The sequence below is a fragment of the Grus americana genome, chromosome 23 (assembly GCF_028858705.1).
Source record: "Grus americana isolate bGruAme1 chromosome 23, bGruAme1.mat, whole genome shotgun sequence".
Classification (NCBI taxonomy): Eukaryota; Metazoa; Chordata; class Aves; order Gruiformes; family Gruidae; genus Grus; species Grus americana.
In genome coordinates, this window is record NC_072874.1 from 2,330,999 (window position 1) to 2,343,889 (window position 12,891).

The following is a 12,891-nucleotide window of genomic DNA, read 5'->3' on the forward strand; positions in this document are numbered from 1 at the left end:
CAGGAGACCTTTAATCCTTTTGGATTAAAAAGAAAACTCTTGGACATGTACTCGAGAGACCAAAGAGGTGATTCGTGTACGGGTTAAGACATGCCTGCAGTGCTCACTGGCTCAGCTCCTGTGTCCAGCAAGGCAGAGAAAAAATTACCAAAAAGAAAAAAAGCACTGAGGATGGAGGAAAAGCCAATAGCTGCAAGGGAAACGCAACCTCAGTGACATCCAAATGAGTCAGCCCAGCTGGGAATAGGCCGTAACCACTTGACATTTAAAGAATTTATAGAGGCATTTTGCAAATGGATATAAGAAAGAAACTAATGAGCTGAGAGACTACAAAGCCAAGGAGAGCCAGATTACATGCCCACCACAGCTCGGTACTTAAAGCACAGACATGAGCATAAATAACTCCTTGAGGCCAGCCCGGGCAGGGTGTCACTTCCCGCGTGACACCGGGAACGGGTGCAAAAGAATAAATCTGACAAACTCTTTTTTGGGAAGTTCGAAATGAGGGAATATTTGGCAGTCACACATACGAGGGCCTGTGATGAGAAATGCAAAGGGCAGAGGAGAGGGCCTTGACACCTTAGGCAAATTTTAATCAAATCTGCCCAAAGTTGAACATTCCAGTCAGGAAGAGATCTGCATGGACAAGTTCCTGGGATGGGAATGAATCCCGCCTGGGATGAGAACAGAACACGAGGCTGCGTGCCCTGGCATGGCACTGAGGAGGAGGCAGGGGGTCCCCAGCTCTGCCAGCCCGCCCAGCCCGGGCACTCGGCGAGCGGAGCGGGGCCTCGGGAGCACAGACACCCGCAGCGCTGGGATCTGCCAACACAGAGATTTTCTCAGTCGACGGGAAAAGATTAGGGGAGCTTTGAGACACGTGAAAAGAATAACTGCAGAATAACTGCGGCGGCAGGCCCCGCTCCCGGTGCATCAGGGGCAGCTTTACCTTTCCTAAGCCCAGCAATTAGCTCTGGCCATTTCCGAGCCTGGTGCCTGCTTGTTTTCCTTTTGGTAATGGAAACATTTTCAGAGTTTATCTAGCTACGTATCAAAGCCTGGCCCGCATCCTGGGCTGTAATAGAGGTCACTTGGCTGTGGAAGTTAAGGAAATACTTGTCTGTCATGACATTGCCACTGGATTTCTGCAAATCTCCTGCTCCTCGCCCCGGAAAATGGTGTGGGAAAGGCGGCAAGGGAGATGTGAAGCGTTGCAGTAAAGTAGATTTCTGGGGTTCGAATTCTGGAAAAATTTTTCTCCAGAAAATTATTTCAATGTGTTTTCTCCCCCCCCCCGCTTTTTTTTTTTTCTTCTTGCAATGGTTTGAAAAGAATTAGTTTTCTAGGTCATTTTGCATGGAATCAGAACAAGGATCTACAGCTGAGCCCACGAAGGAAGGAAAAAGCACACACACACTCTCACACAAGGCAGCGAAGAGAAACGCCAGGCGAGAGCTGCCAACTTGCAGGCGGCCAAAAAAGCAGACGGGAAAACCAAACCGGGGACGTTAGCGGAGAGAAACTGGGACATTGCAGCCCCAGTGGTATCCAATTTCAAAAGACCATGTCTTACCACAGATGCATGTCTCAGAGCTCTGCATTTCACAGCAGCAGCATGGGGTTCTGCGTTCCCCTCGAAGCATGAACAAAGCTGCCATGAATGCTAATGCAAAGAGCCAGCTGGGGCAGCGGGAAGGGGAAGGAGCAGGCACGGCCCCTGCGAGCTCTCGCCTGGGCACCACAGAACTTTTCACCTCCTGAGGAACGTGGACACGTCCAGGCAGATCCTGCAGCCCCTCTGGAGCTGCGTTCATCCCAGTAAGGACCCCGCACGCCTGGAGAAGGGACCCTGCAGCATGGACTGGCTGGCAGAGGAACAATCCAGTGAGATGGGAAGTGGTTCCCGGCCACGAGCAGTCAGCAGCGGGTCTGGCCAGCGCGGCCGGATGACACCGCAGGAAGGAGAGATTGGCTGCTCCATGGCAGAGCCCAGCCGAGCTCATTCCAGCGCTGCTGCCAAGCCCTGTCTCGTGAGAGCGAGTTTCACAGGCTCGTACGGACACTGCGTGGGACCAGCGTTACTGCATCTCTCATCCCATCTTCCATTGCAGCGGGTGCCCCGAGCAGTGCTGGAGAGGCTCAACGCTGGACCTGGGCATTGCCTCTGCCTTATCAATGCCCCAAGCTGGGGTGCTGCTGGCTCGGCTCCCCGCGTGCACGGGGAACATGCTGGGTGCCCTAAGCCCTGGCCAGCACCCAGCAGTGGTTTTACCTGGCTGTGAGCTGCACCAACATGGTTTTAACCAAGCCAAAATAAAACCCAACTGTGCAAATAACTGCTTCAATGCTTTTAGTATTTAGCAGCACCTCCTACCCCGAGCTGCCTCTGTTCCTGGGGAGTCGACTTTTGGGTCAGAAAAGGTGTCTGGCACCCTGAGGAAACCAGCCCTGTCTCTCACTAGATGGCACCCGCAGGCCGATGGGAGCCCCCGGGGCCTGGCCTGGCCCCCCCAGGCAGGGGTCCTGGCCCCCCAGGCAGGGGTCCCAGCCCCGGGACCAGGCTTGGGCAGCACGGGGGGGCCCCGCACAGCTCCCCGCCAGCTCGGGGGTAACCCGCAGGGGCACGGCACGGCCCTGCGCCATCGCGGCGAGTCAGCTGAGCTTCCCCAAGCAGGGCAGAAGGCCAGCAGGGATTTTCCTTGCCAAATCAGAGGTTAAGCAGAGATGGGAGCTCGGTGGGATCCTGGAGGCACCGGCTTCCCCAGCCGCTCCTGTGCAGCCCCGTAGCCGGTGGCTCGGGCTGCAGCTGCCCCCCTGCCTGTGTCTCCCTGCCCGTGCTCTCTTCCCAGGGGTTTTAGGAGAATAACATCCAGGGGATTCCCTCGCTCTGCCCTGCCTCAGTGTCTCCTCCAACCCTTGCCTGGTCTAACCTGGCAAAGCACCCAAATGGCACCTTGCAAAGCGCCCGGCACACGCACTCCTCTCTCCGCCAGTTAGCAGGCAGCGCTGCTCAGTGGCAGTGCAAGCCGCTACAATGCATAGGAAGAAGGGGAAAAAAGAAGGAAAAACAGCAGGGAGATACTTGAATCCAGTCCCACCAGCAGCTGAAATGTTCCTGCGCTACGCTGGAAGGTTTTGTCTCTGGCTGGGATTCAGGGAGCAGCTTTACAACAGCTGGGAAGGGGGCAGGGAGGGGGGGCTCATCGCATGCTTCAGCTCCAGGTTTTGCTGTGTGTTTTCTGACATATGTGCTGAGCTGAACTCCTGATAAGCCATTCAGCCCAGCAGTAAATCAGCCACCGGCAGCCGAGCCTTCTCCAGTTTCTCCTCCCAGAGCCAAGACTTCGGCTCCCCGGAGGGTCCGGGTCTGTGTGAACCCACAGGGAGGGCTCCGGCATCTCTTCCCCTGCTGCAGAGCCGCTGCCTGAGGGCCAAGCACTGACCTGGTGGGTCCGGGCACCCGAGCCGGCACTGCCCCATCCCGCAGTGCTGCCAGCAGCGGCTGGCTCTGGGAAGTGGTTGGGGACCACTCTTTGGTACCAGGGAAAGGGCTCAGAGCCTCCATCCCCTCTTCAAGTTGAAGGTACCGTGCCGCTGCCACGACCCTCAGGAGGTGCTGGGTGCTCGCTCGGCAGAGGAACGCCCTGATGAGCCAAAAAGTGCCGGAGAAACTCAGTCGCGCTCAACACTTGCTGTTTGTGAAGCCCCCAAGTTCCTGAGCAGTTCCCCAGGGTGTGAGCAATTAACACACACTAATAACCCCCCTGGTGTGGGGCACTGACGGAACCTCCGGCACCCGCAGCCAGGGCTGGGCATAAAAGGAGCCCTGGGCAGGCACATGGGACTACAGCAAGGGCAGGGCGTGCGGGCAGGGCAGGGCAGGGCGTGCGGGCAGGGCAGCTCAGGGCAGGCAGTTACAAAAGCCTGGGGTGGGCTGGACGCGGTGCAGGAGGCCTGGCTGCTCGGAGCAACGACCTCAGCACCTCTGCACGGCACGTGTCCTGGGTGCGGCGTGATTTAACACGCGTGGAGTTTCTGGTTGCTGCTCTCCGAGGAAGGATGCGTCTCTCTCCTGCTCTCCTCTCGCTAGGCTGGGTCTCTGCTCCGGCCTTGGCCCTCTTGCCTTTCCCAGCTGGTGTAAAAAGTAGACGGGGAAAACGGAATAGGTGGAGGAATGGAAAAAGCCTCGCAGGGATGGCTCAGGTTTAACAGCAGCGAGTGGCGCGGCTCCTGGGGCTGAGCCTCAAATCGACCGGCAAACATGCAGGGAGGAGGAGGAGGAGGAGGAGGAGAGCAAAGGACTCGTGGGTCCCCTTTGTGCACAAGCTCCCAGTCCGAGCACCCAGGGGTGCCCACCCAGCCCGAGCAAAGGGCTTTGCTTCTCTGCTGAGCCTCTCGGTGCCCATCCTTGTCTTTCTGCAGTGAGTTAACGAGACCTGAACGGCCCCTCCGTGCTTGGCCCAAGATGCATCGGACAGCAGCACCCTTGGCCGTGCCAGGCTGCTCCCCGGGGGCACCGACCCCGAGGGGAAGGGGATGGCGAGTGCCCGATGGCTGCGGGACGCTTCGGCCCCTTCCCGCCACGCCATCGGCAGGTCTCCCAGGCACCTGTGGCCCCGTGTCCTCCCACCTCCCCGCAGAGCGCATCCCTTACCCAGGTACTGCCCTTTGCCTTCGCGGAAGGGGGGTCCCAGGGGTCCCTTCACCATGGGCTGCATGTACTTCACTTGGGCGTAGCCCGCCGCGCCGCCTCCTGCCGCCGAGCGAAGGCCGACCACCATCACCACCACCAGCAGCAGTGCCACGGCGTCCGGCAGCATCCTGCTCCCCACTGCTCCTGCGGACAAAGCGACAGTGAGAGCGGGCACCCGCGACCCCCGTTCACACCCTCTGTCCCGCAAGGATCAGCTAGGAACGATCCCGGTGGCAGCAGGGCTCCCCCGAATTTGCCTTTTTCCAGAGCAGTGTTGCCCTGACCACGGTACCCTTCCTGACACGCACCGGCTGAGAGATGCACAATAAATACACGGTTTAGGAGCAATAATTAACGATGGGCACCCGGCAACACCTTTCAGAGGCCGCCCCAGTACCTGTTTGTCTGGAGTTATGCCCCTGTCAGGCTTCCCTTATATATTTTCAACATACCTAGAAGAAGAGGGGAAAAAAAGGCAGGATGAAAACCACAGCCCACGGAGCCCAGCGTTGCTGTCACATCTCTCAAGGTCTCCTCTAACCAAAGCCACGTGTGTTCTGGCTGCGGTCCCACGGGTGGCTCGGGCTGTCGGCGCCGAGCTCTGCCTGCCCTGGGAGCGGCTGGGTGGGTGCTGTGTCTCCCAAACGGGTGCTGCATCTCCCGGTGGGTGCTGGCCCAAACCCACGATGTTGGAGCCCAGGACCCGCTGTGTTTGTGGCTCAGCTGTAGCACTTTTGCAGGCAGCGATGGGAGCTCGCTCGGAGGGTGAGGGACGGGAATCCTCGGCCAGTAAAGCCCAGGGGAAGGCTGCAGCGCTTGGAAGCAGCAGCCTCTGCCTTAAGTGCCTGTTTATTTAAAATAAATACCCTCTATAAATATATCTGCCCTCTAGCAACTTTTTCTGTGCCAGGTCCACGTGCGGAGCTGCAAACCGATTGTTTTGCAAAGACCATTTATTTTCGGAAGTTTCAATAACACGTGATACCAAAGGGCTTTGCTGGTTTTTCTCCTTCTCGCAATAATTGACCCGTGGTAGTTATTAATGAGAATTAAGCTCTTTGCCTCTCCCGCCGGGGAGCAGGGGCAGGGCTGCTGCGCGCCGGGATTTGATCGGAATTTCCTGAATCACTTTTGCTGAAGCAGCAGTGAAGAAAAAAAAAAAAAAAAAAGCTGCAGCCTGGAGAAAAAACAACCCCAAAAATCCCCCAAATTAAAACAAAATTCAAGCAAATTAAATAAAGGGAGCGGGGAGCCCTGGCGTGGGATTGTTCCTGATGCTACAAGTGCTTGGCAGGTTGTCAGAGGTCTCCAGTGCCGAGGCAGCCTGGACCGCTGCTCTCCTGCCCAGGCAATGCCCGCGGAGCCGCGCGGTTCTGCCCCCCACGCCGTGCTGGGGGCTGGAGGGGACGGGGACAGCTCTGCCGCCGGTGGCACGACGGTGCCCGGACCGGTGAGGATGCAGGTGGCCACGGCGGATGCTGGGAGAGCAGCTCTGCTCCACCCATCCTGCCGGAGCCGGGGGTACGGGTGCTGTGCCATACCCACCACGGCACCCAGAGGGAAGGCCACGGCTGGGCTCCTGCCCACAGCCAGGGACACGCGTGACAGCCACCGTCAGCCTCGGCGGCGGCGCAGAGAGGGCCTTGCCGGCGTTATTGTTTTTCTGTCTTCGAGGTCGAGAAGAGGAACGCTTATTTTTATGAAGCATTATTTTACAAGGATTTGTTTAAGGGAAAAAGAATCCCATTTTAAGGGATTGCAGCTGTAAAAATACAGTTTCTGCTAAATAAAAGAGGAGAACAAACCCCTGAATCAGCTATTTATTTGTTTTCCTTACCTGGTATGACCCCTGTGCCTCCGTCTCTAACTCCCCCCCTTCCCAGGTCTCTTCTCTCCCACCTGGGCTCTATCCACCCCTGCTCCTCCCTCCCGCGGGGCTGTTTTCATGGGACACTGCTCGTTGCTCCAAGGAGCCCATGCCACGGGAGCAGCACCCTGGGGTGGCTCAGCCCCTCGCTGCTGGGTGCTGCGGGGCATCCGCAAATGTCCCCCTGTCCTTCCGTGAGCCCTCAGCCCTTGGAGAGACACGGGGCTGGGGGGGGGGAAGCACAGCGAGAGGGAAGGGAGAGGGAGGACAGGAAACCACTCCAGCTGCCGTTTTGCTGCGCGCCGGATGCAAGAGCGAGTCCCCCGCTCCGCGCCGAGGTGGCTGGCTGCAACGCGGCGTCTCCAGACACGGCTTAGCTCCTGCACGTTCTCCCTTGGTCTGGCTGGGGCATCCCTCCTGCCCAGCCCTCCCAAGGGGCTGCGGGGGCAAGGGGGGGTCTGGCCCGAGACCCCCAGGCTCGTGCCTCCATGTCTGAAGGAAAAGGGGTCTGCGGTGCTTTGCTGTCCTCCGCGGCGGTGCCCGGCACTGGGGCAGGAGGCCTCACGCTACCTGGGCTCTCCAGGCGGTGATTTAATAAGAATAAAATGGAAACATCTGGAGTCTCATATGATGGATAAAGTGTGCACAACGTGTCTGTGAAGAGGCTCTTTCATGCCTGAAATCTCCTGCGTTATGAAATGATAATTAATCACAACGAGCAGCCGTGCAACGTACTCATCTCCCAGGGCAGGTTGCAAACGTCGGCTGGTTCGTGGTGCGGATGGAGCCGCTGCACCCGTGATGGCTACGGCCGGGTGTCGCCTGCCTGTCCTCCGGTGGAGCTGGGGCCCGGCAGCCGCTCCGGTACAGCCAGCAGAAATCCCGTGAGGATTTTCCACCCAGAGCAGGGGAGATGCTGCGGGGGCTCCCGAGCGCAGCGCCTCCCGGCCCCGGCACCGCAGGATGGGGCTCACCCTGCTCTGCTGCCTGGGCACCGCAGCCAGCCGGGCCGCTGTCCTTCGGAGGCAGCTCCAGCCCCCCCAGCACGGTGCGGTAGTTCGACCACAACCGCTCTGTGCGGAGCAGCCAAGCCCAGCAGGAGCAGCCGGGCCAGGAGGGTTCATGCAGGGGGAACGCTCGAGGGGTCCGGCGACGCGGTGCTGTTCCCTCCAAGACGGTGGAGCTGGGACGGGGCTCGGCAGCACCACGCTGCTTGGCTCCTGGGGGGGGGGGAGCGGGGGGGCCCGACCCGGCTGCAGCCGGTGCGATGGCGCAGCACCGAGACCCCTGGCATGACTTCAGAGCGCGCCGCCGCCGCGCTAACTGTGCAAGTGTCTGCTCCCCTGGCAGTTGGTGAGCAGACGTGTTAAATACCCCTGGCACACAATGAAAGCTCCGGGAAAAGGAAAAAAAAAAAATAAAAAAAATCTCACACTTAAAGCATGAGAAAGGAGACAAGAAATGTCACCTTGTTCTTGCAGGAGCGCGGGGGCTCGGGCAGCTGGAGCCTGCGCCGCCCCCGTCGCTCCAGAAACAGCCTCTGGCTCGTGCTGGTCGGCCCGGCGAGTTCCCGGCCGGCTCCCGGCACCCAGCTCCGGCCGTTCCCAGTGGAAGGGGCTGCTGCCGCCCCGCACCGGCCCCCGCTCCCCGCAGCGTCCATGTCAACGCTCCCGGGCACAGCCCTGCTGCAGACCCGGCCGCTTCCCTGTGAGCAGCACCGCCGCTCGCTTCCCCCGCGCACACAACCGGGGGCTTGTTCGCTGAGCTGCAGCTGATTTATGGCCCCTGTGATTTAAATATTAATTACGGGCCTGGCAGGCAGGCACCGCGCCTGCTCCCTTCAAGGCTAATTATTTTTTAAGTCAATATATGTGATCCACGGGGGAGCTGCGATTGTGGTTGAAGGTCGGTAAAATGAAGAACTTGTTTAAACGCGGCAGTAAAAGCACGACCAGTGCGGGGTGCGGCGTGCCGCTCGCTGGCCCTCGCCCCGGCTCCGGCCCCGCATCAAACCTGGGGCCATGCCAGCCCCCACGCAGGTTCGCTGGGGCACAGGGATGAGCCAGGATGGGACCTTCAATGTGCTTCAACCGCACCCCCAGGTTTACTGGCGTGGCCCCATCGCTATCACCGGGAGCACGGGGCACGGGCACCACCTCTGCAAACCGCGGCCGAAGCTCGCCCCGGGGTACAGCGAGCAGCAGCGAGCACCTCACACGCTCGCCCAGCTCGGGTGGACACTGCAAAGAGAAAACACCGAGAAAGCAGCCAGCGTGTGTGGGTGGGCTGGAGCAGCACGGGTTTGGACGCCGCCGTGTCCCGTCGAGCCGCTCCATCCTACGGTCATTTACAATAAAAAATAAAGCAGGGAGCTTTTCCAAGCCCAACACGGGGCTGGACTGACTCCAGCGGGAGGTAGATGATTTGGTTTGCACTACACATGCTTTAAAAATAATAATAAAACGAGTCAAAAACGAAAAGTGAGCTATTGAAACGGAGAGCGAGCACGTTGTTTCCGTAGACTGGGCTGCGAAAGCCAAAGGCATCAGGCAGCAGCTCGGCTGAGCAGCGCCGGAGCGCGCGGGGAGAGTCTTGGCCGGAGCCGGTCCTTAAAATGCACGACACCTGATCCGCTCCAAAAGCTGCTGTACGCGCCGCACGGACCCGGAGCCTCGCCCGCCCGTCAGCAAAGGGAACAAGAAAACATTTTCCTTGATGAAAGAAAAACACCCCACCCCATCTGCAGGCAGCCTCCTGCCACCCCTGCAGCGCCTGCGCCTGGCCCCTGCGCAGAGCAGGCTGGGCACGGCACAGCACGGCATGGCACGGCACAGCATGGCACGGCACAGCATGGCACGGCACGGTGCATCGCCCTGTGGCACGGCACAGCACGGCACGGCACGGCACAGCATGGCACGGCACGGTGCATCGCCCTGTGGCACGGCACTGCGGTGCCTTCAGCCCATCTTGCTGCGGGTGGTGGCTGCGTCCATCCGTGTTGCTCCGGTCCAGGCAGGGGTTGCAGCCAAATTAACTCCGAGGCTGGGGGCTGTGCTAATTAACTCCCGCTGCGTTCGCAGCTACTGGGAGGCGGGCAGGGGGCTGAAGGAACGGCCACAGGCCGAGCTGCTCTTGGTAGCCACGGGCCAGCCGGCATGTGTGCAGCTCGGGGCGGCTGTGCCAGGGCGCAGGAGAGGAGCTGGTGCTGGGGGGGTTGCGGCGGCGGCGGCGGCGGCGGCGGCGGCGGGAGGAGCCCGGGGATGGGTGTACAGCACGAGGCGGTGGGACGCCGGGCTCTGCCTGCTCCGCCAGTCGTAAACCAGCAGGTTTGCAGGCAGCTGCTAAAGAGCTTTCTGCAAAACCGACCAGGGTATTTCTCTCTGTCTCGACTCGCCTCCCGACACTCCTGAGCCATCTGCGATGTGCAGAGAGCGGGGAGCACGCGGGAACCGCACCCTGCCCCACCGCACGCGCCGCGTGACGCCATGCATCGGTGTCAGGCCAGCACTTGGCTGTGGTGGGGGCCTGCGCGGTGCACGCCGCCCATGGTGCACGCTGCCTGCGGTGCACGCTGCTCATGGTGCACGCTGCCCGTGGTGCACGCTGCCCATGGTGCACGCTGCCTGCGGTGCACGCTGCTCATGGTGCCTCCTGCCTGCAGCGCACGCTGCCTGCGGTGCACGTTGCCCGGAGCTGAGGAGCCCGGGGTTCGGTGGTGGTGCTGACACCAGGGTTGGTGCCACTGCTTGATCCTGCAGCCGCCGGGTCAGAGATCAGCTAAGGCGGATTAATGACCCTCCACGTGTGTGTGCCGGGAGCGCAGCAAGGCGTGAGCCTGCCACAGGTCACAGCTCAGGGCTTAATCCCTCACCTCCAGCTGTCAAAACTCCTCTGCTGAGCACGGCAGAGCGCCGCGCTGATCGCTGCCGGCACGCACGGCTGCGGCCGGAGCCGAGGGTGCGCACGGGGGCAAAGCCAGCCCTGGGGAATGGCGGGCACCGTGGCGTTTGGAGACCTGGACAGAGACCTCTGGGTCTGCGCTGGCTTGGACGTGGTCTGGGTGGAAAGCCCTGTCCTGAGGCTGCAGAAACACCAGGGTTCTGCCCCAGGCGTGAGGCTCAGCCCCGCTCACCGCATCCTCGGGGAGCCGTGGTCCCCTCGCCGAAACACGGGTGGGATGTCCCCCCCCCGGGCACACACAGAGGTGAGCGACACCCAAGGGACATGTTCTGTCCCTCGCCCCAGCCCTGACGGAGGGTTTCTGCACCCCGAGCTGCCCGGTCCCGTCCTCCTCCCCCCGCCAGCCTCAGCTCCACCGAAATACCAGACTGCGCAGCATTAATAGCAGGGTTGCCTGCCAGGTGCATAGTTTGACCAGTCGGATCACACATGCCAAACCACAGGTATTTTATGAGACGTTTCCTGTTATGAAGACATTTTTGTGGGGATTCATTTTTTTCTTCCCCTCTTCTTCCCCTTTCCTCCTCCCGGCAGGACGGTGGCCCACCCCGGGGGGCAAAAGCAATGCCGTCCCTGATAGCCAAAAGATGGAGCAGAGCGAGAGCTGAGGACTGGAGCTGGGGCGTACGGTGAGGATGGTGGTGCCAGAGGGTCCCGTCCCCTTCGCCGCCCCGGCAGCCGCTGGGTCTGGAGCCCCTCTCCTGGGGTCTCCGTGCAGGCGCAGGGGCTGGGGCCAGGCTGCGCAGGGTCCAAATTGCCGCGTGAGCCCCAGCCCGTGCCGCGACCTGAGCACAGCGTCTCGCACCCGGATCCTGGTGCGGGATGCGGGATGTCCCCGGGGAGGGACGCGGGCTGCGAGCCCCAGCGAGCTGCAGCAGCTTCAGGGCATCGCTCCCCGAGGGACGCCTGCCAGCTCGGTCCGGCGAAGCCGCCCTGGCACGTAATCTCTGGTGGGAGGTGGATGGTGTTTGCCCAGGGGCCGTGGGTCAGACGGCGCTTTGCCCTCGCAGCTCCCATGCACAAAGAGCGTTTTCTAACACGACGGGCATTGTGCAAAGAAATCTGCTCAGCCTGGAGGGACCCGCAGAGAGCGATTCCCATCTCGGGGAATTTGCAGGCAAGTGGCCATCAGCCGCAGACATTTAAACTTCCAGCCTCGTGCTGGGGTCATCGGCTTAATTATAATGAGGCGTGGTCCGGGCCAGAGCCTTCTGGGCAGGGGTGCTCAGAGGGGCCGGAGCAGCTCACTCGGGGGGCTGCTACCCACGCTGCGGGCAGGATGTGCGGGGCAGGGATGCCCCGGAGACCTCCTGGGTCCCCATCCACACTGTCCCCACCGATAGCCAGGGCGATGGCGTGGCACAGAGCAGCCTGGTGCTGCTGAAGCCCATTGCGCTTGCACCAGCACCGTGGGGGAACGCAGTTTCTGTGCCCGAGTGAGCGCAGTGACACTGCGGCTGCTCCGGCCCCTGTCCACACACCCCATGGGAAGGGAACCCCCGTGAAGGGGGATGCGGACGATCAAGGAGCAGCACGAGTCTATGACAGCAGTAGGGGAGCCGCTGCGAGGCCAGGAGCCCTGTGGTGGCTTCAAAGCTCACGTGGGAGGACCTTGCCCTAAGCTGGGCATCTCCTCCCTTCTCTCCGAAGCCCCCACAAGAAGCGCAGCAGCGTTTTCAGCCACTTCCTCAGCACCATACGATCCATCACCAGGGTGAAATTTGTGGCAGGGGATGGAGGGGGCCAGAAAATGCCCAAGGTGCCGAAAGCGAACGGGGGAGAGGCCAGCTCTGAACCCACGGACATTCCTTCCTCAGTGGATTAGGTTTTAAGCAGCGAGCGGCTGCTCTGCAGAACCTGTCCTTGTGACCACGGTTCTCCTGCCCCAGACCCCAGCGCCACCATCCCAGCCCCTCCGATGCACAGCTCTCCTCTCACTCCTGCAAGAATCCCCACGGCAGCTCCAGTTGCAACAAGGAACCTCAACGGCTCCATCCATCGCGGCCTCGTGCCATGGTGAAGCAGGAGGGGACAGCAGCTGCCGGGCTGCTCCCGGTGCCCCTGCGAGAGCTGGTGCCGCTGGTCGGCTGCTCGCTCCCCGGCTCAGCGTTACCGCCGCGGCATCCCCCACGCTGTTGTTTTCCCAGGCTGAGCACCGCCGCTCCTCGCCAGCGCCGCCCTCCGCCGCTCTCCCGGCTGCCCAGATACAACGGCGAATTTGTGAGCTGCCGCGAAAACTTCTTCTCGTGCGTGAAACGCCAAGGACCATAACCCCGGCCTCCATCCCCACCAGCGAGCCTGGTTTCCCCGGAATGGGAAACTGCCTTGCAGTGTTTGTCCTAACGGTCATTTTACTTTAATCTCAGGGCTT

The 12,891-nt window shown here is 60.9% G+C and overlaps 1 protein-coding gene across 1 annotated transcript in view; it reads right to left on the bottom strand.

Moving 5' to 3' along the window:
• Positions 1-12,891, bottom strand: part of COL8A2 (collagen type VIII alpha 2 chain) — a 34,234-nt gene that overhangs the window by 5,513 nt on the left and 15,830 nt on the right. The window contains exon 2 of the mRNA XM_054802491.1: positions 4,655-4,837. Within this exon, the coding sequence (XP_054658466.1) occupies positions 4,655-4,820 (166 nt within the window). The 5' untranslated portion in view covers positions 4,821-4,837. The remainder of the gene's footprint in view (positions 1-4,654; positions 4,838-12,891) is intronic.